The 18819-nt window shown below is 48.2% G+C and overlaps 1 protein-coding gene across 1 annotated transcript in view; it reads left to right on the forward strand.

Moving 5' to 3' along the window:
• LOC119379154 (1-phosphatidylinositol 4,5-bisphosphate phosphodiesterase epsilon-1) overlaps positions 1-18819 on the forward strand; it is a 187872-nt gene that overhangs the window by 44576 nt on the left and 124477 nt on the right. Inside the window, exon 5 of the mRNA XM_037648352.2 lies at positions 10974-11144. Coding sequence (XP_037504280.1) covers positions 10974-11144 — 171 coding nt within the window. The remainder of the gene's footprint in view (positions 1-10973; positions 11145-18819) is intronic.

An 18819-nucleotide genomic window follows, 5' to 3' on the forward strand; every position in this document is an offset into this window, starting at 1 on the left:
ATAAGCCCATTAGGAAGGAGCCGGACGAGCCATCTTTGTCGCGCTTCAGGTGTGATTGCTTTCGAGCGCGTGGAGAATCTAATTTCTATCCGTGGGCCGAGCGTTTGTGTTCCTATTGTCTCGCTCGCATTTCGAGGAATATCCGGGCTCCAGAGTATTCAATTCTAGAAACCTTGGCCGGCAGCATCGCAAAAGTCGGACAAGGTTATACGATGACCGCCAAGTTTTGGTGCACTGGCGAAGGTGTTCCTGAATGTCTTGCCTGCTTATACGCGTCCACTAGAAAAAAAGCGTAAAATGTCAGCGTGAATCGAATCACAATGTCGACAGATATTCTCCGCAATATCCCACAAAGAAGCCCGAGATTTCATAGGCGCGTCAATTTCGCAAATATTGGCTCTCAGGACGTTCGAAATTAAGCCTCCCCTCTTTGTAGTAGTGGCTCAGCGCCAAAAATATATAGGGAACCATGGGCGTAGACACTTTGGAACGGTCTCCTCGTAGCAAACAAAGCGCTTAATTCTGATCTCATGCGCATACACGTGGAATATGGCTTGTTGTTCGGATGAGGTGAGGCCTCAATCGCATTCTCACAATCGCTAGTATGCACAGTACGATTCCGGCAGCCATATCTTTATTTCTTATTTTCTTTTAAGAAATCTGGTTGGAAGCGCACGCAGTCTGCATCCTATTGTTTAAAAGGGCACCGCAAGGCGCATTTCGAACGAACAATACATGAGCCCAGATATCGGGGCCGAGCACGGCCGAGGCTTCACAAATTGGCGTACTATATTTGAGATGTCACGTCGAATGGCCATCGGAAAATGATAAAAATGCAGAAGGATGCAATATCTTCACGTGTATGCTACACTCACGCGAATAAAGCCTCTCTTTTCTTCAGTTCTAGAACATCGAAAATTAAACGCCCACGACCGCCTCGTGCGATTAAATATCCTCGTCTATTAAGTATAATGCAAGGCACTTCCATTGTTTGCATTTCAAGCAGTCAACACTCTCGCGTGATTCCAGCTTGCCGTTCCATCTCATTGTGGTAGTGCATGTCATATGTACCAAATTCGTAATGTAGTCGTGTGAACGAGATGGCAGCGACATCTACCTGTATTAAGAGAAAGATGACACCGACAGTTCAACGCCGCAAACACAGAAAACAAAGAGCGAAACGCTGCAGCGTTCGGCAAATCTTCCGATTGACATTTGTCGTACTATTCTGACCACGGATTCAGTGCCAACTGAAGCCGTCGCTGAGGATAGTTTGCAGTGGCCTCTAGTTAACTGCCTAAAGTTTTATTTTACCTTTAGTGCGAATATATTTCTGCTCGGTGCTGTCGCGAGCGCAATACTTAATCTTGCATTTTCTCTATGGAATTTCTTGGCACAGTTACCTGCACTAAAAAAAAAAAAAATAGGGCAGCTTCGCGATGGTGGTGCCAAGCCTGAAGGAATAGCGGACCTAGGCGGCCTTCCTTAGCATTCCAGCCAAGCCTAGCCTAGAGGTAGCCAGTTAAGCCTAGATATAGCCACATGAGCATAGAGAGGGGCAGCTAAGCCGTTGTGGCTCTCTCTCTCTTTATTTCTCAGTCTTCCTTTTTCTCTTTCTTTCTCTCTCTGTCTATTTCTTTCTCTCTTTCTTTGTCTTTCTCTGTGTATTTTTCTCGTTATCTCACCCACAGCAACGCAATCATATGGTTCCCATAAATGCTTGTTCTGCTGGTGTGCCTGGATAGCCGAGTGGTTACGACGCTCGCTTTCGGACCGTGGGTACCCTGGTTTGAATCCCGCCTATTCAAGAAATTTTATTTTGTTTTATTTATTTATTCTCCTCCTCCTCTCCACTTCTCTCCTCCTCCTTCCCTTCCTCCAAGGCGTTGCTAGGCGACGCATGGTGACGTCATCGCTCGGCGAGGTTTTTCTGCGCACACGGTGAACGGCCTAACCTCCGGCTTAAACAGCCTCGCTATGAAAAAGTGTCTCTCACGAGGTCATCTTTAATCGCCACGTACGTAGTACTTTGATGCAGGGTTGCTTAAACTCGCGCTTGCAATCTGTTAGCGCTCGTTTCCTCTGGTCCTACGTACATAAAGTGGACGATCAGGCGGCGCCTAGCGAAATTTCTTCCCACGTCTTAAGGTTGGCTGGCCGAAGCTGCACCTGGACTCGCCACAGGATCGTAACATGCACTGCGGCGCCAAGTGCAGCTGAGCCGCCTCGATCGATCTGGCTCACGTCCGCGTGTGCGCAATGCATCGCCCAAGAGGGCCAGCTGCATGCCGGTGCTTTTCCCACAGGCCTGCACGGTTCCAAGCCTATTGTTAGGTGGACTCGGCGCTCCGCCGGGCATGGCTCATTGCCCGTCCACGTTGTACGGGCGCACACTCGCGTGTCGCGGGCAGCCCCCACGTCGGTTCGCGCCCGCGGCTCGGGGGCTGTAATCGGTCGGCGTAAACCCGTCCACAAAACCGCGGGGCTTGTCCGGTGCGGCCGTGATGTGACGTGCCAAGCTCGGGTTGTTGGATCTCCGGCCGCCGTCGGCTGCAGCGCCGCCTCGGCCGGTGAGTGGACTCAACGCCAGAGCTGCATCCGCTGCTCAACTCCAACTTACGTTTGCCTCTTTTCGTCCAACGAGAAGGAAAGGTCGAGCTCGCTCGGATACACGCGCGCGCCCGTGGTGCTGGCGGCGCCGCTGAGAAGAGAGGCCTAGTTATCACGCCAGAAGCTTGCATGCGCTGTCGCAGTTGGGGAGTCACACATTGCATGTTAGCATGCACGCGGAGGTTAGAAAAAAGTGCTCAGGAGTTCAGTATGCGGATTATTTTAGTGCGTCAGCAATGTTTGCCTATAATTGTTGGAGTTTCACGTCCCAAAATCACGTTATTATCATGAGGAACGCCGTAGTGGAGGGCTCTAAAAATTTTGACCATCTAGTGTTCTTTAACGTGCGCCTCAATCTAAGTACACAGGCCTCTAGCGTTTCGCCTCCATCTAAATGCGACCGCCGCGGCCAGGATTCGATCCCGCGACCTTCGGGTCAGCAGAAGAGCACTGTACCGACAGACCACCGTGGCGGGTAATGTTTAGCTATACCTGAGAGAAAAGCGAGCGTGCTTAAGTACGTACGTGCGTGCGTGAACGCACGCACACACGCTGACACGCACGCGCGCCTGACTAGGCTATTACAATCAGGGCTTAAAGTCTCCCTTCGTTGGAGGGGGGCCCTCGTAAGGCGGCGACCTGTATAGCGTGTATATATATACTGGCTGCTGCAAAGTTTAATTGCGGTTTGCATGATTAAGCATCCAAGGCAGTGAGCACTGGCGCAAAGCTCCTCCCCGATGTGACGAGCAGTCGTTGCTTGCTATCACTAGCCGGTAGCAAAAGGGTGGCCGTTATCATCTTTGCCTATGCCTTCGGCCCTTTGTCAGATTAATAATAATATCTGGGGTTTAACGTTCCAAAACCATGATATGATTATGAGAGACGCCGTAGTGGAGGGCTCCGGAAATTTCGACCACCTGGGGTTCTTTAACGTGTACCTAAATCTAAGTACCCGGGCCTGGAACATTTTCGCCTCCATCGAAAATGCAGCCGCCGCGGCCAGGATTTGATCCCGCGACCTTCGGGTCAGCAGTCGAGCGCCATAACCACTAGACCACCGTGGCGGGGCCCTTTGTCAGATTAAACGCCGCACGCAACTGCCGCGGCACATATGGGAGGAGCTTTGCGCCAGTGCTCACTGCCTTGCACGCGTAATATATGCAAAGCGCAGTTAAACTTTGCAACGGATATCTCGGGGCACAAACACGCTAGAAGAATTCTTCCAAGTGGAACTGTGTAGAAACGCGACTGCCTCCAACTTTTCAATACAAACATGACCGCTTGCTTCACTCAATAAAAAGTTCATTATTCAATCTTGGTTAATTAGGTGGCTGTGTCCCCCTGGATAAAGAACTTATCTGCAAAGGTAGTTTTCACGTACCTCCCAGTGCTGAATTTTAAGAGAACTATTAAGCTTAATTTTGAACACCCTGTATATCGAATAACATTAGTTGACTCGCTGCATTGAGAACCTCAGGCACGACAATGTTATGTTTTATTTTCACACCTCCTCGCCTAAAAAAAGCAGGCAAAATACATGCGTCTTTGGCGTTACACCTGACTTTTAATGCACAACTAAACGAATGAAAATTGACTGGTGACCTAAAGAGACCAAGGTGAACTTTCACTGATTCACGAGCAGGTAGCTTGACGCTCAAGTACCTCGTGAAACAGTATGCTGTGCCAAGAAGCTTAGTCGAACACGGTGGTGACCAGTGGTGTGCCGTCTCTCAGTGAATTGCATGCAACGACGATACTGTTTTTTTTTTCTATTTTCTGACGGCCCATCAACCGAATAATCGTCATTAAATCATTATTCGGAACATTGGAGAGTTATAATTTCCCCGAACAAAGCAATACTGCGAAAAAATCAACTCAAGCGCTTCTCAAATGGGTGCCGCAGTGCTACAGTTGACCTGCCGAGGGGGAGGGGCGAGGGCGAGCCGCTTCTTAAAAAAAAAAAGGGGGGGGGCTCCCTGGGCCCCCCCGACTTTAAGCCCTGATTACATTTGTCACGAAAAGTTATGTCATATAGTCCCCGCAGAAAGAAAGCAGCCCAATACAATTGCGGTAGCAAACGACCATACCATGCAGTGGACGCAGAAAGAAAAGCATGTCACTACAGTTGACGCAACAATAAACCTTACCATACAACGGACACAAAAAGAAACAGGACAGTACAGTTGCCGCAACAGGCAACTATTAACAAGAGCGTACTCCCCGGCGACTTCAGAGGAGCTGTGAACGGAGTACTGGCCTAATGTTTACACTCGCATACCACCAGCACTGGTTAGCACATTGGCTAGTGTTGGCTGAATGATGGCTAACATCGGCTAGAGTAATATCGCAAGACGAGCGGAGAGAGAGCGTTTCCTCTCCGCTTGAGTAGCGATCGTCGGCTGCGCTCGCACGCTTTCACTCGCACATCGCCATGAGGTTCCGTAAAAGTCCGAAATCGATCTTATCGATTTGGAAGGCATAAATCCGCCTGGAGTGTCCATGCAATTGCTATCGCAATAAGAAGAAAAAAGGAAGCACGTTTCTGTTAAATTGTCCTGGTCGCGTGTCTTGCTTTACGGACGAAGTAGAGTGTAACGCAACCGGGCAAGCTTTTGCGTAAGAATAAAATAAATAAACACAATACTGTGAAAATAAAACAAGGTATGTTGCATTCATGTAGATCTAACAGCATCACCTCCCGTAGAAGTGCAAGCAAATGCCGTTTCCTTCGTACGCTGCTCATACGCTGCTCAACTTTTTACCTATGGATCCGATAATTTTCAACCCCACCGGCGTAACAAAAATAATAGATAGCCTCAAGCTTACGTCTTCTTGCGGAATCGTTGGAATCGCGGCAAAGTTTCTGAAAAATACCAGCGAGTGTTTCTCGATTATCTTAAATAGCATTTTTTCACAATCATACATGTATCTTGACTGGAAAACAGCGAAAATTATTCCGATTCCCAAATCTGGCGAAACTCATGATCCATTAACTACAGGCCCACATCGCTAAACTCGACACCACGGTGTTAGAAGTACAGGTGGAACGACGCAGCACCGGCGCCGTGCGCTCGCTGCGTCGAACTTCGGTTCCTCCGCGCCGTCACGCCGCGAGGTGGCAGGAGCAGTCAAGAGGCTCACAGCGGCGCGCGCCGGCCTCTCTTCCGACCAAGCCACGGTGACGAAGCAGTTGTCGCCACATTGCTTCCTCGTTTAATTCTTTTTGTGCGATGGCAGGTCATGCTATTCGAGTGAGAAAGCCGTGAAATGGGCAAAAAGTGTTTTGTGCCGCGGTGCAACTCTGTGTACAAGACCTGCACTGAAAAGTCGATTTTTCTGCACCCTGAGATTCCGCGCAAGGACCGCGTGCTGCAGTCGACTGATTACGTGTGCGAGAAGCACTTCGAGCCGAGGTACATAACGAAGACGTGGGAAGCAGTGTACAAAGGGCACGTTCTTGTGAGCACATCACGAAAGGCGGCTCTGGTTAATGACGCCGTGCCGACGAAGTATTGAGTTCGTTTTGAGTTCATCGTCTTGAGTTCATCCACGCCGTGAGTTGGCCCGTTTTTTTTTAACACCTACGTGCGTTTGCAGTCTTTCTCTCTCTGTGCGAAAGCTACGCTTGTTAACAATGAGAATATATGGGGTTTTACGTGCTGAAACCACGTTATGATTATGAGGGACGCCGTAGCAGAGCTCCACAAATTTCGGCATGTGGTGTTATTTAACATGCACTGACATCGTAGAGTACACGGGTCTCTAGCACGCCGCCTCCATCAAAATGCGACCGCCGCGGCTGGGATCGAACTAGGGAACTTCGGTCAGCAGCCGAGTACCGTAACCAGTGTACCATCGCGGTTGACTGGCTACGCTCGTAAAGACTCCGCACACCGCGATCGACGTGTTCCTTGAAAGACGAAGTAGTAACGCTGTCTTCGGGTGACTATGCGAGACATAAACAGTGAAATATATTCCTCAGTTGGCAAGAGAGAAGAATCGGAAACATATATCCACCATTCATAATGTCTCCCCTTCTCGCAGTGCCAAACCAGGATGCTTTTTCATATCCTTCGTCGGTGCCTGAAACTTAGCTGCTGGCATTCGCTAAAATTCAGTATTTTATGCACGACCAGCTAAACAGTCGTATTCGTGACACATTTTTTAATCCGCGATCAACGACCGCAAATTACTTCGAATGTTCGCGACAGCAAAGACACTGTGCATTTTCTGTTGTAATACTACGGCTAATGCGGTATTTTTTCTAACTATCTAAACTATACTTCTACAAATAGAACTAATTTTTGTCATATTTCAGCGTGACGTCACTGTCATATCTTTAATTGTCCGAATGAGGAAAGCATATGTTGAATTTGCCACCGCCAACCTTCGCGGTGGCAAATTCAACATATTCAACAGGTAGCGGCTGTATCGTCCAAATTTCGATTTATTCGAAGCTATTATTTATTTATTTATTTTTGCGCTCGTTATAGCGCGAACGCACAGTTTTTTTATTCATTTCGAGGGGCGGTCGCGGCTCCGAAGCGACCACGCCTGATACCGCTCTTGAGCCACCAGTAGTGTAGCGCCATCTAGGGCCCTGTGAACAAGACGCCACAAACCGCGGACAAAAGTTCGCCGCTTCCGGAGGCGCCGTCGGTCCACCTATAATACTTCTAACACCGTGCTCGACACCATGGAAAATAATGGAGCACATCATATTTTCTAACCTTGTTACATTTCTGGAAGAAACAACTTTTTCTCAAAGAGTCAACACGGCTTTCGCAAATCCCTTTCTTGTGAGACTCAGCTGGTAACTTTTACTAATGACTTACACGTGTATCTTGATAACGGTTTTTTCACTGATTGCATCTTTCTAGACTTTTCGAAAGCATTTGACAGGGTTAAACGTGTATTGCTTCTACACAAACTAAGTCCACTAAGCATTGACCCGGGAGTACTTGGCTCGATCCAATCTCTCCTTTCTTCTCGTTCTCAGTTTGTTGTAGCTAATGACTCCACATCTAGCACGGCTCCGGTTTAATCAGGTGTTCCTGAAAGGTCTGTTCTAGGTCCTCTTTTATTTTTAATATATATTAACGATATACCCAATAACATTTCCTCAAATATTTGCTTATTCGCGGACGACTGTGTTTATATCGTAAAATTAATTATGCTTCTGACATAAGAGCCCTTCAATCTGACTTAAATAACATATATAAGTGGTGCCCCACTTGGTGCACGGAGCTCAACATAATAAATGTAAATCGATGCGCATTTGTCGTTCTAACACAACCTGCCCTACTTATTCACTAAATAACTGCCCCTGTCAATGCGTTAAAAGCTACCGTTATCTAGGCGTTCATATAACGAACGACCTCTCTTGAAAGCAGCACATACAATACCTAACATCAAAAGTTAACCGCTCATTACGATATTTGAAAAGAAATTTTTCGCTTGCGCCTGTCCCATTAAAACGACTGCTCTATATGACCTACGTCCGCCCCAAACTGCAATACGCCTCATCCATTTGGGATTCTCATCATATATCGCATTAATTAATGAAATCGAATCAGTACAAAATCGCGCTGCTCACTTCATCCTGGCTAACTATCATCGCACTGCTAGTGTTACATTAATGAAGAGTATGCTCCATATCCCGTTACTCTCTCTTCTCAGAAATTAATCGCGCATTTCATTATTTCATAAAATCTATTACCACAACGCATTGCTTTGCTCACTTTGGATCCACCCGGCACCGTACCATTCAGCTCGCCATGATTACGTGCATAAAGTGAACGTGCCTCGTCACAACACCTTCCTAAGACCTCAATCGATTTGAATCATCTACCGGCATCATTAGTAACCATCACCGACCCTACGCGTTTTAAGAACGCACTAACAGTAAACCTGAAATCGTGAATTGTATCAACGGGTATAGCTGTTATTGGTGTAGATTGGCTCTTCAGTGTATTCTTTGTGTATTGATCTCCATTTTAATATGTTTAAATAATCCTATATTTATTTTGCTGTTGACCTGTATTTCCGCCCCTCCCCTCTACAATGTACAAATGTACCCTGAGGGTTTCACAAATAAATAAACAAACAAATAAATAAATAAATAAATAAATAAATAAATAAATAAATAAATAAATAAATAAATAAATAAATAAGGGTTCATGGCGGGAAGACAGCACGAAAAGTGTGCCTTGTTTCGATTTTTCCTCTACGCTTTTTACATGTGCTTCTTTTTTTTTTTTTCGCGCTGTTTTTTTATAACGAAGCTGTGCTGGCAAGCTCAACTTCACTTGATTTTTGTATGCATGACATATATTACAATTCAAAAGTGGCATGGCGTCAACAGCACCCTAACCCTCCCCCCTCCCCCCCTCCTTACTGCGTTAGCCCCGCTCTCCCCTTTGAATGCGTCTTGGCTTAATATTCTTTCTTATTCTGTATCGCTTTATGGGTTTTAATGTTAATTTCTACCCGTTCTACCCACGTAGCACGTTCTCCATGCTTTGGGATCTTTTGAAGGTGGTATAAGCTGTATCCTTTTGAGCCACTAACTTCGATAGCTTTACACCAACTAGCTCAACATTATACTCTGCTTTCTAGGACCTGCGTACTCGTTTTGCATTGATGTTTTACAAATATTAGGCGCTGTCTATGACATACGTCCGGAGAAAATCCGATTGTGTGGCACGACACGTCGTCACTTCTTTGCGAGTTCATCACATGACCCGTAGTTAATGACCGAACGAACGCTCAGGTGGTGGAAACTGTTGCGCATCAGCGCATAACACAGGGACTGTCAATCAGAGACAGAGAAACGGACACCTCGCTGTCTTGTCATGCGCTGGTACGTTGCAGGGCAATAAGAACGGTCACTCTTTCAACGCACAAGCTACTTCTCTCCGAAAGTCCTGGTCCGAACTCTTCGCACAGACTCATTTTGTTTGCTATGCTCCGCATTGAGCCCTTACACGTTCCCGTTTTCGCCTGCATGCGCCTCGCCTGCTTTGGGCTACGTTTCTCTTGGGCCGAAGAGTTAAGCTGTTTTGGAGGTGGCCGCAGCCAGGATTTCGCGACTGCGGAGTAATTTCAAGTTTACGAAGATTTCGGGGGAGGCTTTCGGCTTTGTTGTCTCGGCAGGGAAGCGAGCATGAAAGTTGTGTGCGATTCGTACGGAGCAATTTCGAGTGACATGAGCGGCTTAAATGTTCGTAATTAGTAACCCTATATACAGCTTTCGGCAAGAACGTACCCGCCGGTATGTTTGTTGTGACAACATTCTGGGCTCTCAAAGGCCCAGCAGGCCCAATCGGGGCTGGCCCCAGCGGCGGCCCGCGCTGTCTTCTTCGCACAGTAGTACAGGCGGAGGTGAGCTTTTGTTGGCCCAATTCCAGCACGCTTTCATTCTCACGTGCGCTCGCAGGCCAAGGTCCTGGCACGCTAAGCCCGAGCAACGACGCGCTGTCCGTTTGTTCCCCCGGCGGCCGAGTTCAGAAAAGGGAGGCTCTTTCCGGGCGATGATTAAGGAACGCCGCACAGCTGGGGCCGCCGGCAGTGCTCCAAATTGGAGCACACTCCGGCCGAAGGTCAATGCCAGCGCCCGGACCCACGGGCCGGACTCTCGGACGTGCCGCAGGTGCGATGGGTTCCCTAAAGGCGCTGCAAGGGGGGCGTCGAAGGGTTGGGTCCTAGGACGAGTGTTATTTGAGGTCCGGCGGACCCTCTTAATTGCTGCCACGCCGGCGATTACCCGCGGCGCGTCGACTAATCGGTCCCGCGTGCGGCTGCGCGTGACAGTGCATGTGGGACTTGCGCACCGTCCGCGACTCCTTTGAGGCCCGCTGGTGGTAATGAGGCCGCCTACGTCTACGTCTACGAGGGGCCCAAGGTGGTGCCTGCAGCACCAACTTTGTTGGTGTGCCCAGTTCGTGCGGGCTCTGCTGTGACAATCCGTTGTGATGAAAGCCCTAGCGTTCGACTCCGAACGCTGTGAAAGCCTCGGGAGGCAGAGGAGCTTTCGCGGCGAAAAGCGAGATTTTCCGATGTCGTATAAGAAAGCGCTTGCGACTGCTCTAATCAGGTACATTGTAGCGTCGCCCTCCTGTCACCTGTTGTTGTTGTCAGCCTGAGCAGACAAAGCTAGCAAACCCAGTTATCTACTGCTTGAACGAAATGGCACCGCTAGGTCGTACCTGAGTGACAATCATGGACGTTATTGTGACTTTTTTTTTTCGCTTTCAGGAGAGCGGGACATATCCTATGTGAAGGGAAGGCGGAGAGTGTCCAGTGACGTCAGTTGGGACAAGGTATGCCGTTGGTTGACGTTGTCTTTGTCCTCTGCGCAGCTGCGAGACTTGGTGGTGAACGGTGACCTGTTGTGCTCCAAAGAGGAGGCAGCCGTGTTAGCGGGCGTCCAGCTCCGCATTGAAGAAACCTGGCCCAGCAACGCACGCGCGCATCATGCCCTCGGCTCCGAGCAGCTCGGAAAGCTCGTCCCCATCACCGAAGACGCCAAGGTCAGTCACAGGATCTTTTGCGGGGTTTTATGCGGAGCGCTTTAGCCGGACATCAATGACGCGGTATAGAAGTAAATGAACATACCGAGAAACAAAAGTGTAATAGACGTTTGGCTTGTGCAATGAGAATCAGTTCACTTCAAGACGTTTGCGTTTTTATACGGAAGCTTGCGGTCAAAGCTTTCGCGAAGCTTGCGGTCAATATAGGAAGCTTGCGGACATACATGAAACAACAGTGCAGCTATGAACTCCATTTTCAACTTACATTCGAAGTGCATCGGGAACAATGAGTACTGTATGTTCACTATGTAGAACTAACCGCAGGCTGACTAAGTTGGATGGCATTCACCTTGAAAAATAAGATCTACAAAATTAATTGCTCGGAGAGGGTGAAAGGAATGCGAAAAATTCGCTCATTAGCAGATCAACTTATTTTGCATCAGAAATGATATACAAGCATTGAACGAATCCGGTAGGTAGAAAAGGACAAACATAATATTTAAATGTTTTTTTTTTCATTTTAATTTTTGTAATCGCCTCTCAAACTATATGATCAAAATGTAGGCAAATTTTTTTTTGTGATCAAGACTTCAAAACTACTTTGTAAGCAAGCACATATGTCCTTCTCGTGGTTTTCAGTTTTGGAACCAGATAGAGTATTACACTACACATACAATATTCATTGCGATCGATTACTTCCCTACCTGTTGGCAAGTAGTTAACTTGAAAAATAGCGCTTACCAGAAATAATCACTGTGCACCAAATGCGCGTAAATTGTGTAAACAAAAAGTAGGTAACTTTGCAATTGATTTATTTTCACTTAGAAATTCTCAAAATAGGCCAAAGTGATTCTTTGATCATGCGCCTAACAGTGAACTTCACGCTTATAAGGCAAAATGGGTGACTATATTCGCACCTAAGGTTGCGCATCTTACATACCCACGAGCAGGGCTTAATAGAGGCACCTTAGCGTATGCGGTGTCATTGCACAAATAAAGAGGAGGAGTATGTTTTTTTAATCTTCAATTGCACCTGTAGTGTGATATCGTGATAGGTATAAAGTCACTAGCTTCAAGCAAGGCAATGTGTTTTTTTTTTTTTTTGTTTAAGTGGAGCTGCTTACGCTCGGAGAAACTCCATTAGTCGCAAACAGACTACCATCATCATGAACGCAATAACGCGGCCGGCACGCGCTCTCCTCGTCCTCTCCTTAATCTTCTGCTTCCGTTGCGGGATGCAATAACTCGGATGGGCGAGAGAGCGAGTACAGAGAGAGAGAGAGAAAGAAAGAAAGAAAGAAAGAAAGAAAGAAAGAAAGAAAGAAAGAAAGAAAGAAAGAAAGAAAGAGGAAGAGAAATAAGTAATCAAATAATTAATTAATTAATAATACCTAGGTTTAACGTCCCAAAACCACGATATGATTATGAGAGACGCCGTACTGGAGGGCTCCGGAAATTTCGACCACCTAGGGTTCTTTAACGTGCACCTAAATATAAGTACCCGGGAGCCACCCTAACCCGAGCCTCAAACGTTTTCGCCTCCATCGAAAATGCAGCCGCCGTGGCCGGGATTCGATCCCGCGACCGAAAGAGGAAGACAGAGAGAAAGCATACCATAGCAACATATAGTACAGTATAGCAAGGAGGTGGGAAAAGGAAGTGAGGAGCAGGGAGAGGAGGATGGGAGAGGGTGAAGCATAGCATAGCCATGTATATCAAGGGGACGGGAAAGGGAACTGAGGGCGAGGAGAAGGGGAGAGGGTAAAGCATAGCATAGCCTTGTATAGTATATTAAAGCAAGGGGGTGAGAAAGGGTAGTGAGGGTGAGGAGGAGAGGGAAGGCCACCAGTTTCCTCAGTCTTCGCACCACTACTGCGTAGCTGCCCCTCTTTTTTTTCTTCTTTTTTATTGCGATAGCAATTATATGGACAGTCTCGGCTGGATTTTGCCGTCGCCGCCGTCATGCACCGTATATGTATAAGTATGTATATACATATAAAAGCCCCAAAGAAAAATAATTCAGAAAAGTGCTTCCGAAGCGCGGAATCGAACCAGGGACCTCTTGTTCCGCAGCGAGCGGCGCTATCCACTACGCCACGAAACGCAGATCCTCCACGTAGCTAACGGCGAGCGTTATATACACACCCTTTAGCGCTGGACGGACTCGGAGACAGCAGGCGATAATAAGCGTTTCTTCATTACCAGCGAGATGGCGCTAGAAGCCCGACGGGCGCATTTAAAAGTCGTCGGCGAGCTCGCTCGCTTCTTCTGATATTTGCGCATGGGAGAACCTTGCCCTTCCGCCGTCTCCTCGCGCGGTTTTCTCGTGGTGAGGGGAAGAGGGATGTTTCACGCTTTCACCGTGATGTCCGCGCTCATGTTACGGAGCGTACGAAAGTCACTCGATTTCAAGGGACGCCGCTAAACGAACAAACAGAAAATGAGCGCGAACTATCAAGTGTCACAGCTCGACACTTGAAGCACGCTAGTTTCCTTCGCTGCTTCGGCCGCCTTTGCAACAGAAGCGATGTTCAAACTGAGAGTATCCATTGGCGAGCATCACTTCGTATAGCATTAGTTCCTTGCTATCGCATTCATTGCTTCGCCCTTGCGGCGAAACTGTGACTTTTTTTTTTTGTGACACCAGTTGATAGTAACACCAGCTCATTTTTGGTACACCTCGTCTCATGGAGAAGGAGAGAGAGAAAAGGGGCGACAGAAGTGCCGAACAGCACCGAGTACACGTACAGGTGAGAGCATGGACACATATACACTTCTACGCACCAGACCAAGAAACCACAAAAAATAGTACCCCGCGCATTACTCCAGGCCTTGGTGGCCATATTTCGATAGGAATGTAATGCAAGAACGTTCGTTAAAGATCCCCAGGTTGTCTAATGTAATCCATGCCCCCCCCCCCCCCTCTCCCCTCTCCCACGAACGTCTTATAATCAGAGCGAGCCGTCATATGCCAATACTGTTCGTAAAAGAAGATGGCCACGAGAGGGCGAAAGAAAACCATTGTGAATTCAGCCCCAGCTCGTGGCACATAACGGTGATCTCTTTAAAATAGTTCAGCAACACGCGCGATTTTCCACAAGCACATATTAACGGATACAGTTTCATAAATGCATGAAAGTACTTGAAATTGTCCGTTAAAACATAGTTCACACTTTCGGAGACGAATGGCTCATAATTCACAGAATACTGCGCAACTACATAACGCAGTTAAAATGGCTGACACTTTACAAGGACAGATAACCGATGGTCACTTAGAACGACGGAAGTGATACGAAGAGATGGGAAGCGCGACCTAGAAGGACAGAGGGTTAGGTGGAGCGGCGAAATCAAGAAATGTGCAGGCATAAAATGGAATCCGCTCGCGCAGGACAGGGTGGGTTGGAGATCATTGGAAGGGGCCTTCGTCCTGCTGTGGACATAAGATGAGCTCATGATGATGAGTGCCAACTAGCCCACCTCTCCATCACATTCAAATAGAAAGAGAAAACAGGGACGGCCTGAACACTTCATGTACACATTAGGCATGTGTACATGCAGTGCTCAGTTGGGGGGGGGGGGGGGGGTATCGGAGATCTCTGTTCGTTCCGCGTTCGTTCTGGCGGTGTTACGTCACAAAAGTGGGCGGTCCGCAGCCCTCTTCCGCCGAGAGGAAGAGGACAGCCAATCGTCAAGCGGTGAGCGGCGAGCTTTCCGGAAGTAGACGCGCATCGTTAGTCCTCGGCAAGGGGACCGTATATTTCAAAACGAAGTGTTTCTCGCCTTCTAATAAATACAGTTGTTATACGAAAAGATATTGTTTTTCTTTTCAAGCTCAAACAGTTTCTGAAACAGCAATAGATTTGAGCGCTGATATTTATTGGTGTTAGTTTTTCTAACGTGCTCGCTATGTGAAGTCGCGCACGCGAAAAAAAAAGAGAAAAGTAGCGGTTGGCGCAGTTTTTCAAGATGTCGTCCCACCGGAATGTCTGGCTTGGCTCCCGGGTGTCGAATCGTCAAAAGAAGCTTCTGCTGACTTTCATAAAAGAGCACCCACAGATACCTACGCCGTCGTGCCCACTGGGGCCGTCGTTCACGAGTGAGGACCGGGACGACACGTGGCAGTAGCTGGTAACGCTTTTGAACTAAGAAGTCCCTGCGCGTAAGACCACAGGCAGGCCCGTTCATTTTGATCGCACTGTTCGTTTCGAGAACAGAAAGCGACGCCGCACTCGCTCATGTCTACAAACGCATCTCGCACCTCCAACCGCAAGAGAAGCACACGTCGCAAGCGCCATTTTCTCAAAATTAGCTGTTGCGGCAGCCGCAACCGCCGCATCATGCCGTGCGAAGCCGTTTGTTCGCTCGAGAGAACGCGTGCGAACGGTCTCGCGCTCCGTTCGTTTCTAGCAGACGACATGCTCGTTATGACGCGGTATGACGTCACCAAAAAATAAAAGACCAAGCAAAAAGAAAAATAGCTACGCCCCTCAGAGACGTGTTTTTTTCCGGCTTCGGCCAATCGCGTACGCCGCCAGAATGGGTGCAGAACGAAAGGCGCAGAACAGAGATCTCCGATCACCCCACTCGTTATGCCGCGATATGACGTCACCAAAAAAAAAATGGCGACACCCCCCGGCCTTGAGTGACATCTCCCGCTTCAGCCAATCAGCGCGCTTGTTCTTCCCCAGGAGAACGAACAAGCGGAACGAACAGATCACCGATCGCCCCCCAGGACACATCATCGCTGCGTGTCCCTTCTCGTGTCCTGTCCACTGTTTTCCTTCAAGTAGTGACGCTAAGCACGAGAATGCGAGTTGGATTCCCGGCCACGGCTGCCGCATTTCGACGAGAGCTAAGTGTGAAACTGCCCGTGTACTTAGATGTGTAGGTGCACGTTGAAGAGCGTCAGTTGATCAAAATTAATCCGCAGTACCCTACTATGGCTTACCTCGTGATCATATCGTTTTTTGGCACCTAAAGCTTCAGGACTTATTCGTTAATTTTAAAAGATGGCACTCCCCCAGGTTTGGGCATCGCGAATGCAGAAGCGCGTCGCGTAGATGGGTTGGCGGCGATCGTGTGCGCAATATATGACGCGCCTGCGCGGCGCGAAAACTGTCAAAATTTGAAACAAAAGCTCACGTGCCCTCCCTCTCGATAATAATAATAATAATAATAATAATAATAATAATAATAATAATAATAATAATAATAATAATAATAATAATAATAATAATAATAATAATTTATGGTGTTTTACGTGTCAAGACCACGATATGATTGTGAGGCACGCCGTAGTGGGGTCTGCGGATAATTCTGACCACGAGGGGTTCTTTAACGTGCACATAAATGCAAGTACACGGGTGTTATTGCATTTCGCCCCCATCGGAATGCGGCCGCCGTGGCCGGGAACCGAACGCGAGAGGGAGACCAGCACTGGATAGGTGGCGCGCCGAAAAAGGGCGCCTGGTGGGGAGTCGCGACACAACTCAGCCGCTCGCATGGCCTCCGCGCCGCCGGCTAATCTCAGAGGTCATGCCGCTCCCGCTCAGACGACCGGCCGCACTGTACCGCGGTGAGCGCACGCGCCTGCGCCGTTCCCGTGCTTCATTTTGGCGCGAACAGCTCGAGCAGCCATTGCACCAGTAATGCTGCTCTATGATTTAGAAAAAAAAAATAACTTTGTCTGAAGGCTACTTTCTCAGGAAAGCACTGGAAAACGGAGTGAAGCCCTGCAAAGCAGACTACGTCTGTGCATACGGCGTCAAAGAGAGTGCTGTGCCGTGGTGGCGACTCCGTCGTCACCGTTTTCTGGTTGCGTCCTGGGATTTGTGTCAAGCTAGTGCAGGCTCACAAGCCTCCATTGATAAGTACGTGCTGCGTCGATACCAGCTGCCCACTACTGCAGTAAAAAAAAAGTAAGAGGCAAGGGGTAGCTGCTTCAACGTTTTTCTGCCGTGGTATGTATGCCAAGCCCGCGGTATGTATGCACGCGGACGTTGATCAAGCAAACCACCGTGCTAGCATAGCATGTATGGTGTCGCGCTGTTATGCTCGAGGGCGCGGGATAGAATGCCGGCCACGGTGGTCGCATTTCGATGGGGTTGAAATACAAAGAACGCCCGCGTACTGAGATTTATGTGCACATTAAAGAACCCCAAGCGGTCAAAATTTGTCATGATTCCCACACTACGGCGTGCCTCATAATCATACCTTGTTTGGCACGAAAAACCCCAGCAATTGTCGATGTTGATCAAACACGTTTATTCTAAGCAGACACAGGCAAGCGAAAAAACTAACACAGTACGTTAGGCGAATTAAACGGCGAGTAAAAATCCAAGACATTTGACCCTAGCGAGGCATAAATTGTGATGTCACTTCGCCGCGGGAGCCAATGCACAAAGAAGCTTTACCGTATCGGCTGACTCCAGAAAGCTAAGCTTCGAGTAGTCCGCTGCTTTGTTCGTGATAACAACTCTGTCTGTAGCACAAGTGAAGTTCAACGGAGGCATCCATCGTGGTGCGTATTTCTCATAACAGTTCAGCGGCTTCGGCGAACGTGCCCCCGTACGCAACTCGTAGACAGACAGCTTTCCTTCTGCGTAACTGTTTGCAAATAATGTAGACTACCTGCCCATCGTATCATATTCACTGCACGCGGTGGCATCAGAAGGAGCTTGGTGGTGGTCAGATGAAAAGATTGTTACATATGCTGCATGCTGCATAACATGTATGTTTTATTTACGACAAAACACCTATTAAATTCTGCTCGTTGGCTCCGGTTTCCACTGGTGGCCCTCACTATCGAATAAATCTAGCAGACACGCGCAATTCGATTTAGAAACCAGCCCGACGCCACTAGACAGGAGAAGAAGAGCAGAACATACTGTGCTCGCCTGACTACCTGACTGCCGTCCGCGGGAGCGGCTGGAGTATGCGCGCTTTGTCCGCCAGGGCAGCACTGCCCACACCGCGGAAACTCCAGCGCTGGTTCCCTAGAGCGGAGTCGCCGCCTGGCGGCTTCTAGCTGAACCGCACCTAGTGTGGATTTCTCCATGCGTCGTCTGCTAGCCACGTTGTGTTTGCATGTACGCGTACGTCATGCAGGTCCTCAAAAGGCGGTTTGTTTCGTTGCGTTAGTGCAACTTTGAGCGCTCGTAGGTATACCTGACACGATGTAAAGAAACATTTGGCCTTGACCGGCTGTATATGTACTGTAATAAGATCACTGAGTGCACTTGTCGACAGTGCTGTGTGTGGTCGTCGTACCGTCCGTTCACGAGTCATATCAGTGTAGGTGCCGCTCTGTGATCCAAGCGCTTTACAAAGTGCACTTGGCGTTGTCCTAAAGCTGAGAAGTATTAAATCTCATGTGAATATAGCCTTTTAACGGCTCGGTGGTAAAAAAAAAAGGCTCTCATGCACTTGCGCGTTGCGGTTAGGTTAGGTGTAAACTTGAGGACTGTCATTCATAGGTTACGCGACGAGTTTTAGTTGTGTACGGTCCTGGTCCCACTGCAGAGAAATATTTATGTAAAGTCACGTCCGACACTTCGGTACTTAAATTGTCCCCTAAACAAAACAGAAAATGGAATGACACGGAAATCGCAAAACTGAGTTGCCTTGCGCAAATATAACTTGTGGCGAAATATATACAAAGACACCCATTTACTTA

Source organism: Rhipicephalus sanguineus, chromosome 1, assembly GCF_013339695.2.
Source record: "Rhipicephalus sanguineus isolate Rsan-2018 chromosome 1, BIME_Rsan_1.4, whole genome shotgun sequence".
Lineage (NCBI taxonomy): Eukaryota > Metazoa > Arthropoda > Arachnida > Ixodida > Ixodidae > Rhipicephalus > Rhipicephalus sanguineus.